The sequence below is a fragment of the Bufo bufo genome, chromosome 3 (assembly GCF_905171765.1).
Source record: "Bufo bufo chromosome 3, aBufBuf1.1, whole genome shotgun sequence".
In the NCBI taxonomy this organism is placed as follows: Eukaryota; Metazoa; Chordata; class Amphibia; order Anura; family Bufonidae; genus Bufo; species Bufo bufo.
In genome coordinates, this window is record NC_053391.1 from 484,974 (window position 1) to 509,275 (window position 24,302).

The window sequence follows — 24,302 nt, forward strand, 5'->3', positions numbered from 1 at the left end:
TGCTCCTCTGGAATTCTGGGAGGGAAGGGATGCAAATGAGCTCTTAACAAGCTCCGCCTCTGATGCCACCAGATGTAAGGCGGCTTTCCTATATTCAGCTCTTAAAATAAGCCTTGAGACATGACTTGGATATTAAATAAGCCAGCACCTCATCTGCAGACGGCTGTTTCGGACACAGGCCTCCTACCCAGTTAAGCCAGTACTCTCTGCTCTGCACTGATGAGGGGCAGTTACCCCAAAACAGCCGTCTGCAGATGAGGTGCTGGCTTATTTAATATCCAAGTCATGTCTCAAGGCTTATTTTAAGAGCTGAGTATTGACTTATAGGACGGCTGCCTTACATCTGGTGGCATCAGAGGCGGAGCTTGTTACCTCATTTGCATTTCTTCCCTCCCATTGTGAATGGATTAATGGAATTTATTTACCAAAAAAATTAAACATATACAGCCTTATTCTACATAATTAAAAAACAAATCTTTATTTCATGATGGAATAACCTTTGAATGGTAATATATTTTCCTCCAAAAAGCATTTTAGATTAAAAAAAAATCTGATTTAAATCCCAAAAATCCGATATTTATTTTATTTTTATTTTTTTAATCATTGATTTTTATCCACCCTGCTGGAAAGTAGGATTTAGACCTACCAGTTAATGGTTTTCCAGGAGTCCGAGATTACAGCACCCTCCTTATTCCCTCCCTTTTTTTCTTTTATGGATTGCTTGTAAAAAATCATAAATAAATAGGTTTGCATCTATCCTGGTGTGGCGATGGAGGGAGGGGCTTTTAACCTCTCTGTGCTTCCTTTCCCTTAGAGGTCAAAAAGTACATCCTCCATGTGGTGCTATCATGTCAGACTTCTGGAAAACCATTTACCGGTAGGTCTAAATCCTACTTTCCGGGGCGTGGCGAAGCCGCCGAGAGAGATGGCAGCTTGATTCTGAGCTCCTGCTCCACCACAGCGTCTCAGTCCTGCTAGACCCCATCAGTACCCATCCAACCAGTGCTTATTCGCCTTGCAAAGTTCCCTACCAGCCCCCATGATGACCAGGGGCAAGAAAAGCTTGAAACAAGGAAAGCTGGACTTTTTCTTCACCCAAGAAAAAAGCAAAGATGGTGCCAGCGGTGAAGGCACACGGAGCACGCCTGGTTCCAGCCCTTCTTCATCTACAGGCCCGCGCTCCCCAGCTTGCCTCCCGCACAATCGAGACTCCTCAAGCGTCTCTTCGGCAGAGTCTCCTCCAGCAGTGAGATCGCCCTGTCTGAAGCAGATGGCAGAGGGAACCATCCCTGCACGAATCGTGGGCGCTGATACCCAGGCCTCACCGACGGCTAGTCCGGACAAGCAGAGACCTAGACATCATGGTCCTCAGGACATGGGTGATTGCCAAACATCTCAAACTGATCAGACAGGCCTGCCCTCGATACATGAGGCGCTCCGGAGCCTGCAGACAACAGACCAACCCGCATCTGGGACTTTGTTAAAAGACATGCTTTTAGCATTTCACCACTCTATAACGGCACAGATTTCCAAAGCGATAGTGCCGATCCAATCTACTGTAAGGGAGCTGGGAGACAAAATACAGCATGTAGAGGTTAAGATGGGGGAATTTGCAGCCTCCCATAACCACCTAATTGACTCACATGAGCTCCTCTCCGATGAAGTATCTTGCGGACTTAGAAGACCGCTCCCGTCGGAATAACCTTAAACTGCGGGGGGGTCCCAGAAGATATCACAGCACCTGAACTAACAAGCTACATCCAGAAGTTAATGAAGTTACTTCTACCTACCTGTTCTGACCGTGATCTTATCATAGACAGAGCACACAGGGTCGTCAAGCCCAAACACTTGCCAGACGATGTCCCCAGGGATGTGTTAGCCAGAATCCACTTCTTTCACATTAAAGAGCAACCTCTAACTGCGGCAACGCTACAGCTCCGCAACTCTCTTGCCCCTATTACCACCGCTTTTAGGGCACACTCCATGGGGCTTCCCTGTTAAGCTTTTAGTACACAGAGATGGATCCTTTGTAGTGATTCGGTCGGTTGCGGAGGGGAAAGCCTCATTGAACATTGCAGTAGAAGACCCACAGATAACAGAGGCTCCTAGACGTCATCATACCTCTGGATAAAGGCAACTGGTGGAAAACAGAAGAAGGAAAAAAGCTCACTGAAGGGGTGCTGTCCTGAAATGGTTCCACCATCAAAGGGGCAGTCGTCTCACCACTTTCTCTATATGGTAATTGGCGGAACTCTTCCCCCCCCCCCCCCCCCATGGATGCTGAGGCAACAACCTACGCCTCTTTCATTACCTTATCTCCATCCTGCCCTACCTTTAGGGTAGTATTTGCTGTGACCTCTCAGTCACCGCTTATATTCTTATTTTTCCAGTTCTGGTTTTTGATGTGTTTATGGCAGAATATTACCTTGTATAGTACATATTTGCAGTGTGTCGTTTCCTGCTGGGATTGTACCTCCTTCCACTTCATAGAACTTACAGCGTTTGTGGCAATTCGAGTTACTCATGGTACTAAAACTTAGTTCCTTAAATGTAAGGGGGCTCAACAGCCCGTACAAATGTAGCTTGATGTGGAAGGAGGCCCTCTCTCTGCAATGTGATATTTTTTGTGCCCAGGAGACACATATTATTGCTGCGGATGCTAACCGTATTAAACATAGGTGTTTCCCGGTTATCCTTCAGGCCCATTGCAACAAAAAGAAGCGGGGCGTATTGCTAGCAATTAGGAATACTGTTGCATATTCCGCTGTGTCTTCTATTGTCGATTCTGGAGGGCGGTACATTATACACATATGCTATCTGAACATAATACTCTATACATTAGTGGGATTATATGCACCTAATGCTCATTCCCAACCTTTTCTCCACAATCTACTTAATAAGGTGCAGTCTGTGCAGAAAGGAAGGGTTCTCATATGTGGTGATTTCAACACTGTTCCAGACGTATCCCTGGACTCTTCCTCCCCTGCGAGATGGAATCCTTACTCATTGACGGATTTCCTTTCCAAATTATCCCTATATGATGTTTGGCGCCTGAATCACGCCATGGAACGGGACTATACATACTTTTTCCCTTTCCCATCTTACCTATTCCGGTATTGACTTTGTTTTGGCAGATAGAGCTTCTTTCTTGGCCATCACGGACTCTGACATAGGAGTAATAACATGGTCAGACCATGCCCCTGTCTCGGTGACTATCTCTGAACAATATAACCGCCCTCCAAATCCGACATGGAGGATAAATGATTACTTACTGGCCGATTTAGAATGTCAAAAAGAGGTAAAAGTTGCTTTAAAGGAATATTTCTCGACTAATGTAAACTCAGTGGAAAATCCATCCATTGTATGCACGGCGCATAAGGCCTACGTCAGGGGCATCCTTATTAAGTTAGGGCATAGAGCCAAAAGGAAAAGGGAGCAACTCCTCACGAGTTTGCTGACCAAGATCCGAGCTACAGAACTTCTGAATAAAGCTTCTCCCTCTCCTCTTCTTTCTGAGGAGCTTCGTTCCCTTAGGGCGCAGCTTGGGGAGAACATGTTGCATAAATACAAACTGTCCTTAAAAAAGGTTAAAGCATTGTATTATTCCCAGGCAAACAAAGCGGGAAACTTGCTAGCGAGAAAAATCAAAACCAGAGCCCAGAATTCCCGCATTGCTTTCCTTTTGGAATTCTCCCAAAACCCAAAAAATACATGATCCAAAGGCGATTGCTAACAGGTTTATGACGTATTATTCAAGTCTTTACAATCTAGTTGAAGGCAAAGAGGTTGTCCAACCATCTGAACAGGACATCAATAATTTTCTTGACTCCCTTTCATTGCCCTCTATGACTGAGGAACAGAGGGAAATGTCTGCCAGCCCATCACACTTGATGAGGTCTTGGGCATAATCAAACGCTTGCCCCATCACAAGAGCCCTGGACCAGATGGCCTGTCTAACTCTTATTACAAAATCTTCTCTGACCTTCTTGCCCCACACCTTCTTAGGTCATTATCCAGAATTCTGACTGACGGACGCATGCCTAGAGAAATGCTGGAGACAATTATTGTCACACTGCCAAAACCTGGCAAAGAACCGACAGTCCCCCAAAATTTCCAGCCAATATCCCTCCTTAACACAGACTTGAAAATGTATGCCAAATTGCTGGCAAATAGATTAGCAGCTATAATACCTTCCTTTAGTAGCTCCTGACCAGGTGGGATTCGTACTTGGTAGAAAAATCACAGACAATTCTAGGAGATCACTCAACTTACTCGACAGAGTCAATAGATTGGCGTTGCCCACTGTGTTCTTCACCTTGGACGCCGAGAAGGCTTTCGACCGGGTGAATTGGTCGTTTGCCTTCTTGGTGCTCTGTAAAATGGGCTTTCCAACTGCACTGATGGGGGCCATAGGAGCACTATACACAGATCCATCAGCCCGGGTATTAGCCAATGGCGTTCTCTCAGACCCTTTTGGACTCTCTAACGGCACCAGGCAGGGTTGTCCCCTATCCCCTCTGATCTTTATACTGTCTCTAGAACCACTAGCACAAGCCATTAGACAAACAGAAAACATCTCAGGGATACAGATTGGTGATGGGCAACATACTCTCTCACTATACGCTGATGACATAATCCTTTCCCTGACCAACCCTGTCGTTGGCAGCAGTAAGGAAGGTCATTCACTCATATGGCTCCTTATCATTTTACAAACTCAACGAAGGAAAATCCAAGGCCCTCCCCCTTTTTGTCTCCAATCAGACTCTAGAACAGCTAAAACTACCCATGGGATTGGCAGACCACCGAGGTCCCAATATCTTGGCATCCAACTCACCCCCACTGTCCAACAGTTATACAGTGCAAATTTCCCGCAATTCCTTTTGGATCTTCAAAAAGAACTAGGAAATATTGCAAAAACAGAGATTTCATGGCTCGGTAGGATAGCGGCTTTTCAACAGCATGTGCTCCCTAGGCTACTTTATCTGTTCTCTACCAATTGAATTACCCCGCTCCTTCTTTAACGCTATTAATAAAATGCTTACTAAGTTTATTTGGAATAAAGGGCCTCCCCGCATTGCCAGGACAGTCATGTCCAGATTTAAAAAATTTGGTGGCTTAAGCCTTCCGAATGTCTACGACTATTACATGGCCACTAGAATACACCAACTTAGATAATGGTGGAGCTCTGATGTTCCTAAACATTGGGTCCATATTGAACAGACGTTGGCCCCAGTACCCAGTCTAAAGGCATTGCTTTTAGCTTCTCTTTACGGGGTTGTACCGTCTCTTTCTCTCCCGAACCTTCTTTCAACTTCCCTGAGCTTGTGGAAACAATACCACTGTAGTGGAAGTGGAACAAAAGCCTCTATAGCAAAATTCACTCCAATAGAAGCATTACAATGCCTCCTCCCTGATCTATCTCTGGAGGAGACGACTGCACACCTACTCTCTCACTCAGCCTTAAGCTCCTTCGAGGACCTGCAAAAACAGTGTAATATCCCCAAGAGGGATTTCTAGAAGTACCTAAGAATACAACATTTATTATCAGCTAATCCCACGTTGAAGGTGAATACACATCTTGAACTCCTGAACCAATGGTCCCTAAAACAATCTAATTGGAAGGGAATCTGCCCACTCTACTCCTTCCTAGGCCACAAAAACTCTTGTTAAAACTGCTCCCCTTCTATCATGGGAGTTGGATCTGGGGTGCTGCATCCCTCCAGCACAGTGGTCCACAGCTATCAATTTTGCGACAAAAAGGTTGAAATGTGTCTCGCATTTTGAATCATATGCAAAAACGCTTCTCAGATGGTACTTTACCCCCCTAAGACTAAGTGGTATATTCCCTGGCTCGGAGCCGCTGTGGTGGCAACGGGACTCTACTGCACATACTCTGGGGTTGTCCTTGTGGTCTGGCATCTTTCAATTAATAGAAGGAGTTTCAGGCCGCAAGCTAAAGCGCGATCCGGCTTTGGCCTTGTTGCCTCACACTGGTCCCATACACCTTTAGGACTATCTCCATGCATTTATTTTTAGCCTCGAAAATGGCCATAACTAGGAATTGGAAAAGCACAGCGATCCCAACCGTTCAGGACGTTTTAAGAGCCGTGGATACAACCAAATCCTACGAAAAGATGTCGGCACATAATAAACTTTGCATTGAGCAAATTTGAAGCCGAATGGTCGCAATGGGCAAACCTATACCCCAACACCTAACGACAGAACCCAGATAGCCTTACAATCTCAGCAGGCGCTGCGTTGATGAGGAGTACTAATTAGTATGACACACGGCTCAATACCTGACTACTACCAAACCCCTCTGCCTTTAGTTAGTGTTCTGTCTTTGCTTTTTATTTTTGTCATTGTTTATGTTTTCTATGATCTATAGTCTGTTACATATTGGTATTTCACAAATACCCCCCGTATATTACGGTGAATGTCTATCGAAAGGGGCTACCCCCCTTTTATGCAGGGTCCTCTCTACTACAGTACTGATATGGCTGGTACCACATTCAGCATAACACGGAGAATTCATATTGTATACCCTTAAGATTAGGCTTTATTGTCTTTGTACAATGTGATTTCTGTAGGCTCCTGTATTACACTGTGGTGGATGGGTCTCTGATAGGTCACTGATATTCATGCATTGTATCTATATATAGAACGATAAATCCTACTTTCCATGACGTATTGTTCTGTGGTGGAGTCTGCCCGATAGAGCAATGTTCTCCATTGAGCACAGACCAGTGTACCCCCTGATAGACTTTCCAGTTGCCGTATATTGTAATTGACTCTGTCCAATTAACCATTTGTTTCTAGAAAACGTTGCTCGGGAGCAGGTGATGCTGTTGCAGGCTCAAAAGCTGTCAGACCTAGGGCAAGATCAGATGGTAGCGGCTCCATGCGGGAATTTTTCACAACATGGCTGGCTGACATCCCCATGTAGTGTACCGGCTCAGCAGGCAGAAAGGAGGTGGCCATTTTCCTTCAGCACGGGAGGCGACATCAATGTGAGCAAGACCGTCCTCCTCCTGACCATGAGCATTCTAGTAGCCAGGCCACATACCCAAGCACTTCAGCTACTGGATCTCCTTCTCTGTCTGCTCCATGGTCAGTCATCAATAATGGAATGTGTGGCCGCACCCAGTAGTCCTCTTGTGTGCCAAGCTGTGGCAGTGCAGTCCCCGCAGTACCACTTTGTGGATTATACTGCCTTTAGGTAACTGATAAATGAAGAATACACAAGTGGCATTTTTTTTCTCGGCAGCAGAAAGGCCCTCCCTGCCTTGTATTTCCACGTGGCTCCACAAGCCCTCTCTGCACTGCTGATACAACATGTAGCAGAAGAAGCAGCAGTGCACTTTGCTGAATATGATGGACAGATGCCACCTCCGCCTGACTGTCGTCATGTGAACAGCCAGGTTCAGTCCTACCTGGACTCTATCTTTTCTCTGTCACAAACCCTGTTCTCTTACCCCCTGGATTTCTGGGTCAGCAGAATAGACCAGTGTCTGGAACTGGCCCAGTTTGCCATTGGTGTCCAGCCTCCAATGTCAGACATTGGTATTCAGCCTGGCAGGCGGTGTCTTCACACCAAAGCGGGCAAAATTGCCCTCCACAAGTGTGGAAAACATTATATTTGTGAAAGTGAATCAGGCAGTGATCCTTGAAGATTGACACACCTCTAGCTGATGTTACTGAATCGATCTGCCATTGCTGACCATGGCTCTTTAACACCATCCCCTGATGCCACTGCTACCTTCTGTCTGGTCATCATGTCCCATCCCGTGCTTCTGCCGCTACTACTACCCCTACATGTCCTTCATGTCCTATACTTTACTGCTACCTTCTGTCTGGTCATCATGTCCCATCCTGTGCTGCTGCTGCCGCTACTACTACCCCTACATGTCCTTCATGTCCTATACTTTACTGCTACCTTCTGTCTGGTCATCATGTCCCATCCCGTGCTTCTGCCGCTACTACTACCCCTACATGTCCTTCATGTCCTATACTTTACTGCTACCTTCTGTCTGGTCATCATGTCCCATCCCGTGCTTCTGCCGCTACTACTACCCCTACATGTCCTTCATGTCCTATACTTTACTGCTACCTTCTGTCTGGTCATCATGTCCCATCCTGTGCTGCTGCTGCCGCTACTACTACCCCTACATGTCCTTCATGTCCTATACTTTACTGCTACCTTCTGTCTGGTCATCATGTCCCATCCCGTGCTTCTGCCGCTACTACTACCCCTACATGTCCTTCATGTCCTATACTTTACTGCTGCCAAAAATAGTTTTTTTCATGGTTTCTGTAAAAACAAAAGCCATTGCTTCTTCACTTCCCTGACATTCTGTCACTGGAACATGTATTTCTGGCAGTGGAATTGGCGGAGATAGAATATACACTCATTGACCAAAGGACCAACACAGCCAAATGGAAATCTTGGATTGCTGCAAAACTCAGCATGCCGTTATGTCTCGGGTAGATTTGTAAGGCTACATGCACACAATCGTATGTGTTTTTTGCGGTCCGCAAAAAAAATGATGACATCTATGACCCATCCGTGTTTTCATTTTTTATTTTTTTTGCGGATCCATTGTAACAATGCCTAAAACGGACAAGAATAGGACATGTTATATTTTTTTGGCGGGGGAACGGACATATGGATGCGAATAGCACACTGTGTGCTGTCCACATTTTTTGCGGACCCGTTGAAATGTATGGGTCCGCATCCTATCCGCAGAAAAAACAGAACAGACACGGAAACAAAATAGGTCTGTGTGAATGAGGCCTAAATGATTTCAGGTGTGGTCTGATTAGACTGTGTCTTCCCACAAGAGGGCGTAAAAGTGCTTCCCTCGCTGCCCTATAAGAACTGTCGTCTTCATTTGCAGTGGTGTCACAAATGAGAAACCTGGACTGGAGCTGTATAATCTTTAGAGATGAATCCAGCTTCTGTTTGGGATTCCACAACGGCTCGTAGTAATACAAGGACACGAACAGCTCCGTGATATGTGCAGGGCATCCTGCCTCCACATGTGTTCCCCTCATGGTAGGGCTTACATCTGCTGGTGTGATCGGGGGAGCCATCACATATGTCAGTTGGTCACCCCTAGTAGTGATACGAGGACACTAACAGCTCGTCTTGTGTCCAGCCTAGAGGCCGTGTCTCGTCTTGTGTCCAGCCTAGAGGCCGTGTCTCGTCTTGTGTCCAGCCTAGAGGCCGTGTCTCGTCTTGTGTCCAGCCTAGAGGCCGTGTCTCGTCTTGTGTCCAGCCTAGAGGCCGTGTCTCGTCTTGTGTCCAGCCTAGAGGCAGCCATCCGGGTCCTAGAGCCTCCTTTCCATTGTACAGTCCTTGTAATCTCTTTAATCTATCATCATTGCGGTCACACAGTGAAAGCTTGATTCCAGCAACGCCTTCTTGGTGCCTTATGTTATTTGTCAAGGAGTATCACATATAGGATCACTCGGGTACTACCTATTGTAGGAACTCTGTAATGTAGACATGATGTGATCCTCCCTACTGGTTCCTGTCAGGCTGTATGACAGAGCATCTGTGTCACGGCTTGGTGGTAGTTTGCCGTGACACTTTTGCCGCGTATGATTGTTGCCGGTGGCAACGTGTTGTTTGTTATGCATGCGTGTGCACTTCCCCTTTAAGGGTGTTTCCCTTCCCATTTCTGGTGTTATGGGGTTAAGGTGTGTGCAAGATGGAGCCGGGGGTGGCCTCTTGGCTCTTATTGTTCTGAGTTGTGAGCCTGAGGTCAGATTGTCTTCAGTGTCTTGAGGCGCTGGTGCTTTTTCATCTGCCCAGTCCTTGAGGGCCACCTTATGGGAGATCAATGTCACCTGATGTCTTTTTATCTCACCCCTTTGTGTCTGTTTCTATTACCCTACCTCACTTGTTGTATGTTTGGTGTGGGGTTTATGTTTGGGGTTGTTGTTATGTCTGGTTTGGTGTTTCAGGTCAGCATGGATGCCAGACATATCCTTTGTATGTCCTATATCTCTGCAAGGGGGTCCTTGGAGTTCCTCGAAGGGGGAACTACAAGCAGTGCAGCCTGGTGCCGTGATGTTTCTTGTCGCATGGTGGTCCAGGTTGTTACTACTAATTTCTGTGTTTGTTGTTCGTGCTGGGTCCTGCCTGGTGTGTGTGTTTGGGCCTATGCGCATTACCAGGATCCAGTGGTAGTGGCGTGGACTGCTCATGTTCCTGTTGCTGCTGTGTCAGGTAGTGGTCCATGTTGGTCCTGTTGGCAGTGGTGTTTTCTGCCTCTGAACACTTACCTGTCATGTTGTCCACTGCTGGCTGCTTTCTTCCCCTTTGTTGCTAGGCCTGTTGGAGACTCCGGTTCCTCCGTGTGTTGGAGGAATCGGTTGTCTTTACCTTCTGCCGCCATATTGCAGGGACAGTTAGGGTCAGTAGGACCCTGGTTCGAGAGTATGAGCCCCCCTACCATCGAGGGCGGCTCATATAGTCAGGATGTCAGGGATAGGATTTAGGGATGCTTAGTTGGTTTCCAGCTCCCTTTTCCCTGTTTTCAGGCTTAGCTGCTACCTTATTCTCTCTCCTTTGTACGGTGGGGGGTTTCCTCCACTCCCCACCGAGACGCTCTGCTCTACAATAGGTAGTACTGGAGCCATCATACATGAGAGAATGTCAGTGGCAGGAACAGCCCATTCCCCCTGTTTACATGTGAGTCCATGATGCATGCGTGCCCCCTGTTTACATGTGAGTCCATGATGCATGCGTGCCCCCTGTTTACATGTGAGTCCATGATGCATGCGTGCCCCCTGTTTACATGTGAGTCCATGATGCATGTGTGTCCCCTGTTTACATGTGTCTGTGAGGCATGTGTGTCTCCTGTTTACATGTGAGTCCATGATGCATGCGTGCCCCCTGTTTACATGTGAGTCCATGATGCATGTGTGTCCCCTGTTTACATGTGTCTGTGAGGCATGTGTGTCTCCTGTTTACATGTGAGTCCATGATGCATGTGTGCCCCCTGTTTACATGTGAGTCCATGATGCATGTGTGTCCCCTGTTTACATGTGTCTGTGAGGCATGTGTGTCTCCTGTTTACATGTGAGTCCATGATGCATGCGTGCCCCCTCTTTACATGTGAGTCCGTGAGGCAGCCCGTGTCCCCTGTTTACATGTGTGTCTGTGAGGCAGCCCGTGTCCCCTGTTTACATGTGTGTCTGTGAGGCAGCCCGTGCCCCCTGTTTACATGTGTGTCTGTGAGGCAGCCCGTGCCCCCTGTTTACATGTGAGTCCATGGGTTCTGAGTTGTGAGCCTGAGGTCAGATTGTCTTCAGTGTCTTGAGGCGCTGGTGCTTTTTCATCTGCCCAGTCCTTGAGGGCCACCTTATAGGACATCAATGTCACCTGATGTCTTTTTATCTCACCCCTTTGTGTCTGTTTCTATTACCCTACCTCACTTGTTGTATGTTTGGTGTGGGGTTTATGTTTGGGTTGTTATGTCTGGTTTGGTGTTTCAGGTCAGCATGGATGCCAGACATATCCTTTGTATGTCCTATATCTCTGCAAGGGGGTCCTTGGAGTTCCCCGAAGGGGGAACTACAAGCAGTGCAGCCTGGTGTCGCATGGTGGTCCAGGTTGTTACTACTAATTTCTGTGTTTGTTGTTCGTGCTGGGTCCTGCCTGGTGTGTGTGTGTTTGGGCCTATGTGGACATGTGTTTTTGACATTCATGTATGGATGCTGTGGGGCTAATAGTGTTATTGAGCTTGTTCCACGACACTTTAATAACAGGACGGTTTTGTGCATTCTGCTTGTTGATGGTTTCCAGGTCGGCTCTGTAATGTGTTTCCCGTGTTTCAGGGCCCCGGGTCTCATGAACAAGCTGTGAACTTGTCAGATGAAGACTGGACGCATCTAGAGAGAGAGCAGCGGGAGCTGTACGACGACCTCCTGACCGAGAACGAGCAGACCCTGCAGGGCACGGGTAATGACTGCCACTCATCCCCAGGCATGAATAGAGCCAGCAGGTGGCGCTATCACGATAGTGATCAGGTAGTAAAGATCTCTGCGGGTTAGAAGACGAAAGCTGATTGGCTGAGACAGCGGCAAGGCAATAACTCCCACTTGTATCTATGTGTGCGGGGCCGGGAGATGCCCGGAGATACCCTGTACTCGCAGGCCCGGAGATACCCTGTACTCGCAGGCCCGGAGATACCCTGTACTCGCAGGCCCGGAGATACCCGCTGACTGTATTTGTGCGTTATAACCTCCCTTCTGATCCTCAGCTGTGATCACCTTATGTGTGGGCAGGACGCCAGTGTTGGCCTCCTAGGGATAAATGGAGAAGTGAGTGACTCTCTGTCTGGTGTCAGTTGGAGGTCGGTCACATGACACAGCTGAGGATCAGAAGGGAGGAGATAACTCACAAGTACAGTCCCTGGGGAGAGGATTACCCTCCTCACTATAGTTCACATCGTGCACCTTTCTAACAGCTCAGAGAATATCTAGCGGGAGTGCTTCTTTAATAGCAGTGCGTGCGAGGGCCCCGCATTGGCAGCTGATTGGACCAGGACCGTGCATTTTATTGTATTTTTACATTGATCTGTTGGTTTATAGATTTAATTAACGGCCGGTCTCACATGTGTTTTTACCACCGTTATAAATTAAAGCCACTTTTTTTTAATTACTTTTATGAACAATTGCTCTTCACCCTAATTCACCCTAATTCCATGGGGGTCCGGTGGGAGCAGAGGCATCTAGGGGTGCTGATGGTCCGGGGCAGCCGGGGTCCCGCAGTATAAGGTCGAGGGGGAGGCTCGGGGGGAGTGATTGCTCCAGATGTTATAATGTGGGATCTTTTTTTGAGCAGGGTCCTTCAATGTCAAAATGGAGACTGCACTGGGAATGGGGCAGAAGGAAACTCCTCCAACCAGTGTGTCTGCCAGCGGCCAGGATGGAAAGTCCGATGCCTGCAGCGATGCCCCGGCCGATCCCCCCAGAAGTCCATTGCCGGATTCCTACCACCCCAACACCTTCTTAAGTCCTGGGAGCGATTGCAGCCGTTCCTTCCATGAAACATCTGGTCGTACAAGTGCGCATGGAGTGCCTTCTTCAGCTTGCCTCGGTGCCTTCCAGAGAACATGCCCCGACCCCTGCAAGGACCCCTATGGGACTATATTTCCAGATGCCTCAGGTGTCAACAGCTACAGCGAGGCCTATGCCAGTAGCTCCACAGACGACTTTACAGGTGGGTAGATGGCAGTATCTCTAGAGCTGGCGGGTGGGGATAACCCTCATCTTGGGGTCCATTGGGCAGGTACATGTGTAGTTAAAGGGGTTCTCTGACACGGACTCCATGTTAGATCCGAGGGGGTCTGACTCCTGCCCCCCCCCCACCAATGAGCTGTGGCTAATTACGTCACATGTTCACTGGTCACATGACGTAGGCGCAGCTCAGTCTCGGTTGGAGTGACTGGACCTCAGCTGCCATCTGATGGTGCTCACCTGCCACAGGTCCGAAATCCTGAATATAGCCCAGCCGTTTCAGAATCTCCGGAAACCCATTTAGTAACCTGGATGGCTTTTTCTATGAGCATTTTAGGGAACGCTGCTCTTTATTATTAGGAAAGTTTGGAGGAGTCCGGGGCCCCTGCCTTCCTGCTGCTGTCCTCGTAGGGCTCCTAAGAGGGGCCGGTGTGGAGCTTCTCGTTTCTGCTCCGCTCCCCTGACACGTAAAGACTTGTATTACCCATAACAATTAGTGCTGGAGCACCTTTCTTCCTCTGTTAACACTCCCGGAAAAATCAGACTACATTGATAACGGAGTGTTCCTTTCGCCTTGCCAATGAGTTGTGTCCTGCACGGTCCCTCCCGGTGTGTAGTCGGCAATGGCGACATAATGAACCCTGAGAAACGGGAGTGCCCTAGATATACCCTGAGCCCAAAACCTCGCCCAGTAAACCTGGGGCCGGTCCCAGAAATGATGGCCGCATCCGATATGCCACCATACTGTCAAACACGCTGGTCCAGAAGGATGAAGAGACACTACAGCTCACTCCACCTGCACACGGTGTATTCCACGGCAGGCGGTGGGTGGATGGGAGTTAGGCAGCCAGCAGCTCCTCTTTAATTTTCTGAAACGGTAAATGAAAAGTTCTGCTTGCTGTCAGTGAATGAACAGTGCTTTTGGGTCTGGCTTCTCGGCGACACTTCCTTTAATCGCAGTGGTGTCGGCCGTGGAATGTAGTGTCGTCTAGCGGCGCCATTGAAATCCATGACCTGAAATGTTGCGCCAACAGTGTTGCCGTAGCCTTCAGGGGGGTCCTCACCAGTGAAGAACCTTAACACCTTGTGGTCTGCTGCCTCACCTTCATCGTCTTATGACAAGGGTCTTAACCCTTCATTTACCATTGACGCATTCACTTGCTTTGAGTTGTAGTTTTCAGGGTACATGAATGCTGAGTTGCTGTGGTCGCCAGCAGCAGATTAACCCCTTAGATGCCAGCATCGGTATCAGCCGTGATGGCTAAGGCGCTGGACGAGCGATGTAATCAGATGTTCGTAGATGGCGTCCTTGCACTGTCCGTTTTTCAAGTGGACTCTTGTACAAAAACTGGGTCAAAGTAGCGCATGCTGCAAGTTCTTCCATCATTGCAGGATATTGGACCGTTGGCTATAAAGAGCGTTCAGTACATGTCTGAGTAGGAAGCGATCGGCAGAACTGCCCACTTACTGTGCCAGCTAGACTTACCTACTTACACTGCAGGAACAATGCCCGCTCAGTTTGGTCGCACCATGCCACCAGCTTCCTATTGACCATTTCAGGGAAGAAGCAGAAATAGAGCAGGCAATAATAAAAAGCTTGTCCAGTCCCCTCTGCTTTCCTCCCCCATTACCTGCTGAAGAGCCGTAGGACTGAGGCCAGCATCGAGCGGCATAGGCGGGGGAATCGGGAGGCGACTGATGTCTGACCCAATTCTGCTTCTTTATATGATACTGCCCTTTGGGAAGCAGCATGCCCGCATGAAGCCCTGCCACCCTGGCTTCCATCAGTGTCTGATTCATAGACTGGTGGCGTGGTTCTGGGGAAAGGTGACCCTGGGCCAGGGGCTGCTCCTAAGACTGGTCCAGCAGTCCTTTGTGACTGAGACCTCCTGGTATGTTGGCCCTGTGTCAGTCCACAGACCGTGGCCATGTTGTTTGACTTCTAGATTTGCACACAATGGAATGAAGCCCATCACAAGGAATACCAAGGATTTCCTTTGCTATGATGAGACCCAAGGCTGGCCAAGACTGACCCTGATTGGGCTCTGTTAGCCCGGCCTCATAGACCTCAGATTTGCCTCTCTGAATAGAAAAGGCCGGCATTCACTGGAGGAGACGCAATACGTGCGTTCTGAAGACCCGCAGAAGATCCTTCCCTTCTCTGGGTCAGACCCGGAAGAGGATTACTCTGTGAGTGTGGCTAGTATTAACTGAATAGGGCTAGCAGAGATGTCCGGCCCTGGGCCTCGGTGTGATGAGGCGTCTTCCTGTCTGAAGCCCCCCATACTCGTATAGTCTACAATCTAATGGGTGGGGCGCTCCCATCTTTCCCCCAACAGATGAAAACTCTTTTGCTCAATCTTTGCTGCTCGCCCGATCGGCAGCTCTTTTCTCTCACCCCATTAACAACACCTAAAGACTTAGTATAAGTTTTATTCAGCCGGACATGATGCACAACAAATTATGGCAACGTCTCGGGCTAAACAGTAGCCCTTTATCAGGCATAGGTATGCCCACGTGGAAAGAGCGCCGGCAGGTTCACCAAACGTGTATGGGGGAGTCAGGAGAGAGAGATATCAGCTATCGAATGTCTATGGGCGGCAGTCACTCTCCCCTCGGTGAGCGCCACGTCTCTCCCACTTTTATAGTCATTAATAGAGTCCACATTGAGCACCACCACATTACTCGAGTCTCCTAGTCCACTACCATGGTCAGGAGATACCGATGTAGCAGTGCCGGCTCCTCCCGGCTTTGATTGGATTGCTCTCTTCTTATGGTTAAGTTCAAACCAGATTTCTAGAATAGCAGATTTCTAGCTGAAAAGAGGTCGTATTTGGTGGCAGATTTCTAAATTGGAGACGGTTTTAGCAGAGTTTTTACAAGAGTATTCGATTGAGGTTTTTCTGCTTCCCATTGACTTCTATGAAATCCCCAATCAAATCGGCTTCCAAGTAACATGGAGTTTTTGACATTAAAGTGACTATTGGGGAGCTTAGAATCTGAATAGGGTTAACCCTAACGCCTGCTGCTGAATCAGTGGCAGATTTTAGCCATGTGAACATGCCCAATGTGTGTGAACATGCCCAATGTGTCCCTCAGTCAGAAATCACCAGACCATTGAACAGAGGTCGCCCCTATTAAGCAATGCCCATCTGTAGTCTTGGGGTCTTCTAGTACAGAAGATAAAAGGCTGACGGCTGCTTCTCCTCCTCCACCCATGCCGCTCCTCTAGTTTAGACCTTTTTATAAGATATAAATTAGTGGAAGTAAAGTCTTTATTTTTCTGATTTTCTCTGTGTTTCAGTAGAAAACATGCACATTATTCATATCAAGCAGGAAGGATCCCTCCCCGACCTCCTACCGCAAAGTAAGGCTGTGGACCGCGATGTCTTTGCTGAGAATCTGTGTGGGGAGCAATCGGTCAAACAAGAGGAACTACGTGGCTTTGCTGGTGGGACATTAATGGTTTCACACGGGAGCATCAACACTAAACACACTTCTAGAATTACAACCCTCAATGAACAAGTGAAGATCCTTCTCAGCAAGTCCATGAAGAAGCGTCCGACAAAGAAGCGTTTCCAATGTCCGAGATGCGAAAAGAGCTTCCACTGTCAGTCGCACCTCATTATGCATCAGAGGGTGCACACTCGAGAGAGGCCCTATGTCTGCGAGTGTGGAAAGACCTTCACTCAGAGTTCTAGCCTGTTCAGACACCAGAGAGCCCATCGGGGGGAGCGACCTTACATTTGCCCTGACTGTGGGAAAACATTCACCCAGAGCTCCTATCTTCAAATTCACCAAAGAACACATACAGGAGAGAGACCCTACGCCTGTGGCTATTGTGGCAAGTGTTTCCGTGTCAACTCCACTCTTGTCAGGCACCAAAGGGTTCATGTGGGGGAAAAGCCATATATATGTGGCAAATGTGGTAAAAGTTTTAGCCAGAGTTCCTATCTGTACATTCATCAGAAGACGCACACCGAGGAAAGGCCGTTCACTTGTAATCAGTGCGGAAAAAGCTTCAAAGTCAACTCCTCTTTACTCCGACATCGTAGACTTCATCTAGTGGAAGCCGGCGAGTGTCCGCACAGCTAGAAAGTGTGCGGCTCCTGGGGGAGGAGGACTCCACAAATGTCACCAGTATTCATGTACATAGCATTGTATTATATATCGAATGTTGGTGTTCATGCCCTTTGTAAGATGAATAGAAGAGATTTCAACCTGGAAAACTGTTTATCTGTTTTGTATGAAAAGGTTTAGAAGAAATGCCGACGGCTCCTTATTCTGTAGTCATCGGATTTGAGGGTGGATCACATTATTTTACTATGTAACTCTCAGGAGATCTCCTCATGTGGGTGATGGGTACGAGATCTCCTCATGTGGGTGGGTGATGGGTACGAGATCTCCTCATGTGGGTGGGTGATGGGTACGAGATCTCCTCATGTGGGTGGGTGATGGGTACGAGATCTCCTCATGTGGGTGAGTGATGGGTACGAGATCTCCTCATGTGGGTGGGTGATGGGTACTAACAAAGCGTTGTTCCATGGGTGCTCAACACGTCTCAAACCATGGTCTTGTGGGTCTTGTGACTTTATTTATTTTTTGACCTAGTACTGTTCGTAAATGACCCCCACGGTTTCTGCTTTTTATCCTACAATATAGAATTTACTTCTGTGAGCCTTGGCACTTCTTGTCCTGTTTGTCCAGGCACCTTTCAGTGCATTATATGCTAAATTGGAACTTGCATTCCCTGTGTACTTTACAAAGCCACAAACTATTTTCTCAAACTCCTGTGACGTCACACAATGCACAAGACATGCAGAGAATACCGTAAGCGTATAGGGAAACCTCCAGCGAATCACTAGTGCTCCTGACTGTAAGGCGTGCATATCACCAGCTGGAGCCGCCGTTTACACTGCATTCTAGGTTATTTAGCAGAAGGTGAAGTCAAGGACCAGGTAATACATGTCCGTACCAGGGGCTGGTGCTACCACCCCGTCTCTAAAGCAGACAGGAGGCCGGGCACTTTAGTTTCCACCATTTAACAGTTTTTCAGTTAGTGGCCTTATGGTTTTAACTGTTTTAGGAGAATCTATGACCTTTAGTCAGATTAATCGGTAATGGTCTCCCACTGATGTCCAACCACAGAATGTTGGTGTGGAATTTGTGCCAGAATTGAGAACACTGAGATGTCCCAAAATTCTGTTGGATGCAACATTTCTTCTGTCACCATCTGTAAACCGATGCTTTGACTGAAAGGTTGACAGAGACCGAATTAATCACCTTCATTGCGGCAGTTTGAGACGTGATGAGAGACTCCATTGGTGGTGCCAACTCGTAATGCATCAGCAAGTGCAAGCCAGGGCGAGGCCTTGTGTGTGGGAAGACCGTCACTCGGAGCTCTAACATCAGGCACATTGCAGCAGAAAGTCTTCAGACCCTTTTACTTTGACATTTTATGTTGCAGTCTTGTGTTAAAATTAGAATAAATAGTTTCCCACATCGTTCTGCCCTCAATCCACCATAATAAGAAAGTGAGATTTTAGTAAAAATAAAATCTTTCATTGATCTAAGTATTCAGCCACTTTACTCTGGACTTGGTTGAAGCCCTTTTGGCAGTGATTACAGCTTACAGTCTTCTTGGGGATGATGCCACAAGGTTTACACCTGGATTTGGGAATTTTCTGCCCTTCTCTGCAAATCTTCTCAAGCTTTGTCAGGTTGGATGGGGGTCGCCGGTGGACAGAGATTTTCCATTGTGTTTAGGGCTCTGGCTGGACCACTCACAAGAGGACATTCACAAAGCTGCTTCTGGGTTGTCTTGGCTGTGTGCTTGGGGTCAGTGTTTTGTTGGAAGGTGAACATTTGGCCTAGTGTGAGTTCGAGAGCGCTCTGGATCAGGCTCTAGTTAAAAATACCTCTGGACTTTGGTCAGGGTTGAGGGAACCCCGAATACAGCAGTCTCCTTGTCCCCCACAGCTTGTTGCTACTTCCACCATGCTTCACTTTATGGATGGTATTGTGAGGGGTGCCTGGTTTCCTTCATGATGCTCTTTAGGTCCTTTCTTTTTTCATTTATTTTTTACTGAGGAGAGGCATCTTTCCGGCCACTACTATTAAACCCAGATTGGTGGAGGCTGCAGTGATGGTCGACCTTCTGGAGGTTTCTCCCATCTGCACACAGGGTCGTTGTAGCTCTGCCAGAGTGACTACTAAAGGAAATATGTCACAAAAAATGTTATCTGCCAGTTAAAACCAGACAGCAACACTTGATCATGGTGCCGGCCATCTTGCCTGAACTGTACTTAACAGCATTTAGAGATCATGGTCCATTTACAAATTGGTCAGGAGGGGACCTCCTATGGGAAAGTTGTCTAGGCATGATCAGTGACCTGTGTAGCGGTCAGGAGGGAGCTGATAAGCTGTGATATCACCTGTTGTGATATGGTGTGTCCTGTGTTGTCTGCAATGATAAGATGACAGCAGTAAAGTGATCTGTACAGACTAAGGGCTGTACGCCTCCCCAATGGCACTGACAGGAAACAACACTGAAGCTCCAGATTTAAAAGACCTCCTCTCCTTACCTAAGCCAGTGTTTCCTGTCCCCGGAGAGCGCGGAAGCTCCTGCTCTGGCTGCTATGCCGCATTATTCACCGCATGGCCTTGTTTCTCCAGGACTGGGAGGGCCGCTGCAGAGGTCGAGAGCTTCAGGGACGCTGTGCCTCCCTTCCTTCCTTAGGCATAAGCCCCTGGCTTTTACCTCTATGCAGAGGTTGTGGATCCGATGCGGCAGGCATCTTGGCAGGCAGGCCCTTCTCAGAGGTGGAGGAGGCTCCCGGTGGAGCAGGGCGTCAGCACACAGTGACGTCATGACGGTGCGTTGGCATGTCATGTGCGCATGCACGCAGGCTTCCCTGCACCTCAGCCTGGTAAGCCTCCTCTCCTGCAAACTTGGGCAGATATTTTTTTCTGGTGTGAGGCTCTTTTCTCATGCATCATAGGGTGTCTGGTGCTGGAGGTTTAAAATGAATTTTCTGCTAGCCCTTTTTTTAAATCATTAAACCATATGCAGGAAATCCTTTATATCTAAATCCAAGAAGTCACTATGTGTGAAGTGCACAGAAAAAGTGGTTTTAGACGCCATGAGGAGTATGATTAGAGAGGAAGTAAATGCAGCGGTAGAATCAAGATTGCCCCCCTTGTCTCCACATGCCTCCACCTCTCAAAAATCCCACAATTTCCAGTTATATGGATTTGATGTAGATGAAGGAGAAATCCTTGATTACAGATCTGACTCCTCGTAAGACTGTTATGGAAGACCGTTATTCCTTCCAGAAGAATCTTAGAGTCTTCTAAAAACCATAAGGGCTACCATGAACTTAGAGGATACTAGAGAAAGCCAGTCGGTCCAGGACCAGATGTTCCATGGTCTGGGGGAAAGGAGAAGACAAGTCTTCCCTGTCCTTAATAGCATCAAAGATCTAATCTCTAAAGAATGGAGAGACCCTGAGAAAAGAGCCCCTGTCTCAAGCTCTCTTAAGAGAAAATATCCTTTTGCAGATTCTGATTCAAATCTTTGGCATAAGACTCCAAAGATAGATGCACCTGTTGCCCGCATTTCAATGAAAAGCTCCCTTCCGTTTGAGGACATGGGGCTGCTACGTGACCCCATGGAAAAAAATGCAAAAGCTTACTTAAAAAGGCATGGGCGATAAATACCCGCTATGTTTAGGCCCAGTATTTCTTCCACATGCACGGCTAGGTCCTTGTCAGTATGGCTGGGTCAATTAGAGGATCATCTGGCAGCGGGAATCCCTAGGGAGGAGGTTTTGGCATCCTTACCAACGTTGAAACAAGCGTAACATTTTTTAGCTGATGCTTCGGCTTATTTAGTAAAACAGTCTGCCAGATCAGCCGCCATCTCCAATGCTGCCAGAAGAGCTGTATGGCTTCGTTCCTGGTCAGGGGACAATGCATATTGAAACCGCCTTTGTTCCATCCCCCCCTTTTTTTTATTTTTTATCAGTCCTTAATGACATTTTGGTGAACGCTTTTGATAAGAAAAAAGGATTCCCTACAGAGAGCAGATTTTTTTTTTTCATCAGAGGCGGTCCTTTCGGAATCGAAAGAACAGGCAGAAGGCAGACCAGAAGAGATTTCTCGGGAAGATGGCAGACCTCAAGAGGTAGAGGGAAAGGATTCCGCTTCTATCCGGACAATCCTGCAAAATCCACTCAATGACGCCAGATATCAAGTTGGAGCCAGATTAAAAAATTTTGTTCCAGAATGGAAAGAAATAGGAACCTCCCCATGGGTTCTGGCTTCCATTCAAAGAGGCTTCAGTCTAGAATTCGATACCTATCCAACAGATTATTTTATAATCAACAAGCCGTTGCCTTATAGGGAAGAACAACTGTCCCTGTAGTCAGAAATCTCCTTTCTTCTCCAGAAAAAGGTATCACTTCCGGTCCCAGAAGACCAACTCAAAAAGGGTTTCTATTCTCCAGTGTTTCTGATCAAAAAAACTGCAGGGATCATTTAGGCTCATTTTAAATCTACAGAGATTAAACAAATGCTCACAGGGAACCTGTCACCAGGATTCTGTGTATAGAGCTGAGGACATGGGCTGCTAGATGGCCGCCAGCACATCCGCAATACCCAGTCCCCATAGCTCTGGGTGCTTTTATTGTGTAAAAAAACCTGATTTGATACATATGCAAATTACCCCGAGAGGAGTCCTGTCCCCGAAACGAGTCCTGTCCCTGAGACTTCTCACATACAGGACTCATCTCAGGGTAATTTGCATATGTATCAAATCAGTTTTTTTTTTTACACAATAAAAGCACACAGAGCTATGGGGACTGGGTATTGCGGATGTGCTAGCGGCCATCTAGCAACCCATGTCCTCAGCTCTATACACAAAATCCCGGTGACAGGTTTAACTCACAAGAAATTCAAAATGGAAACCATCAAATCGACCATAAACCTCTTTCGCCAGAACTGCTATATGGTAACTATATTATCATGTGCCCAGCCTCATCCTAACCTTAACCCCAGAAGTATTTGAGAATCGCCGTCTACATAGGAAGTCACCTTTTGTCACTTTCAATTCCAAGCTCTTCCCTTTGGTCTCTCTTCTGCTCCAAGGATCTTCTCAAAAGTAATAGCAGAGGTACCAGGCTACCTTCATCTACAGGGAATTCTTATAATACCCTTTTTAGCCGACTTTCTAATTGCAGCCTACTCCATCTAGACCTGGTAAAAAGACCTTACTCTGTTTAGGATGGATAATAAATCTCAAAGTCTGATTTCATCCTGAGTCAACAAAAAGGTCTTCCTAGGCGTTCTAGATTCACGTCTGTTTTTCCTCTGGAAGAGAAGACATCGCCAATCGACCATGTATCAGAAAATCTCTGTTTTGCAGGCTATAAACCTCCACCATCAGGAATATTTTGACTATTCTGGGTCATCTGACATCTTAAATACCCGCAGTCAGATGGGCACAGAGCCATACAAGGGTTCTACAGTCCTTTCTCCTAGATTCCTGGGACGGTACTCAGACCTCCTTAGACAAAAGGGTAGGTCTTCCATCAAAAGTATTGCAGTCCCTAGCCTGGTGGAAAATGAGAAATTTACAGACGGGTCTACTGGCATCAAGATCCTTGGATCCCGATGTCTTCCATCAGATAATACTAAGATGGGGAGTTCCAATCCTGGACCTATTTGCAGATCGGGGCAACAAGAAGGTACAGAGTTTTTGTTCTCTATCCCCACAGGATTAACCAGAGATTCTGGATGCCTTATCTCACTCATGGCCAAAAGGACTGCTATACGCATTTCCCCCTTTCAACTTTATTTCAAGAACTCTTATGAAAGTAGCAGAGGAACAGGCTCAGGTAATCATGATCCCTCCTTATTGGCCAAGAAGAGCCTGGTTTTCTCAACTTGTCAGGACTCTTCCAGTGTTTCTGGGGTCCGAACTACCATCCCAGAGTCCCTCATCTCAGATTGACGGCTTGGAGATTGAACACCTAGCCCTAAGATATAAAGGTCTCGGATCCAGTAATCTCCACTATACTAAAGGGTAGGAAATTAGTAAGGATTTCACACATACTTTTCCAGCTCACCTGTCCGGTCTTTGATACTCCCGACTTCTGATGCCTTGGGTGAGTCCCAGATACAGCAGTGCAAAATATGAAGAAAGGGCTTCAGAATCCAATGAAAGTCCTCTAAAACTTCTCCTTTATTGTAATATATATGACAGCAGACACCATTGTATACAGTGATCGTTAACGCGTTTCAGACATTACGTCCTTAATCGTAACAAAGTATCACGATGGAGATGGTCACTCCATCATGATATCACCTGTTACCTATACACACATCATCACATTGCAGGTGCCTTTCACACTGAGCTCAGGTTTTTTCACCAGGTTAACCCTTGCCTTCCATTATATTCCTGAGACAAACACTGTCTCCACATTTGGGCTTCAATACTCTGGCTAAAATAAACCGCACAGTGTGAACCGCAAACTGCCTTATAAAACATATGGTAAGGAACCTTTCAATGGCCTAGAGTCTACACCATACAAACCTACACAGAGATCCATATAACCAGCTTGGAAACACATTTTCTTACATCTGCTACAAATTATTGATATATATACATGAGCTCTTTTTTCAAGTTCAAACCCGCAGGTACTCTGGTATTGAGCCTCACGGAGGAGGAGTTTTTTGCGGTGGTCACCACCCGGCAATGGTGCAAAAACCTTTTCCACCGCAAAGGCACAAAAACCCTTTGTCCTGCGGGCATGAACTTGTATAAAATATCTGGCTACATTGGAGATGTTTATAGCAGTGGGATTTGTAATGTAAGGTGTTCCAATATCCTATTTTTAAATTTACGTATGGTACTTCCAACATACATGGGGTCACATTCTGTACAACGGATGACATACACCGCACCGGTGGTATTACAGTTTATATAACTTTTAATCAAAAAAATAAAAGAATGGTCAAAATTCTCAAAAGTTTGTGTTGGAACAACATAA

General features: G+C 47.1%; 2 protein-coding genes across 6 annotated transcripts in view; both read left to right on the plus strand.

Moving 5' to 3' along the window:
• Window positions 1–24,302, plus strand: part of UBASH3A (ubiquitin associated and SH3 domain containing A) — a 698,439-nt gene that overhangs the window by 428,975 nt on the left and 245,162 nt on the right. The gene's annotated exons all lie outside the window — the stretch shown is intronic.
• Window positions 1–24,302, plus strand: part of LOC120994269 (zinc finger protein 211-like) — a 53,179-nt gene that overhangs the window by 23,620 nt on the left and 5,257 nt on the right. Inside the window, exons 4-6 of one of the 3 annotated variants that reach the window (XM_040422708.1) lie at window positions 11,848–11,971; window positions 12,857–13,234; window positions 16,556–17,593. In XM_040422708.1, the coding sequence (XP_040278642.1) occupies window positions 11,848–11,971; window positions 12,857–13,234; window positions 16,556–17,346 (1,293 nt within the window). In that variant the 3' untranslated portion in view covers window positions 17,347–17,593. Of the gene's footprint in view, window positions 1–11,847; window positions 11,972–12,856; window positions 13,235–16,555; window positions 17,594–24,302 lie in introns of those variants that run through there. The other 2 variants (XM_040422709.1, XM_040422710.1) reach the window with 2 other exon arrangements.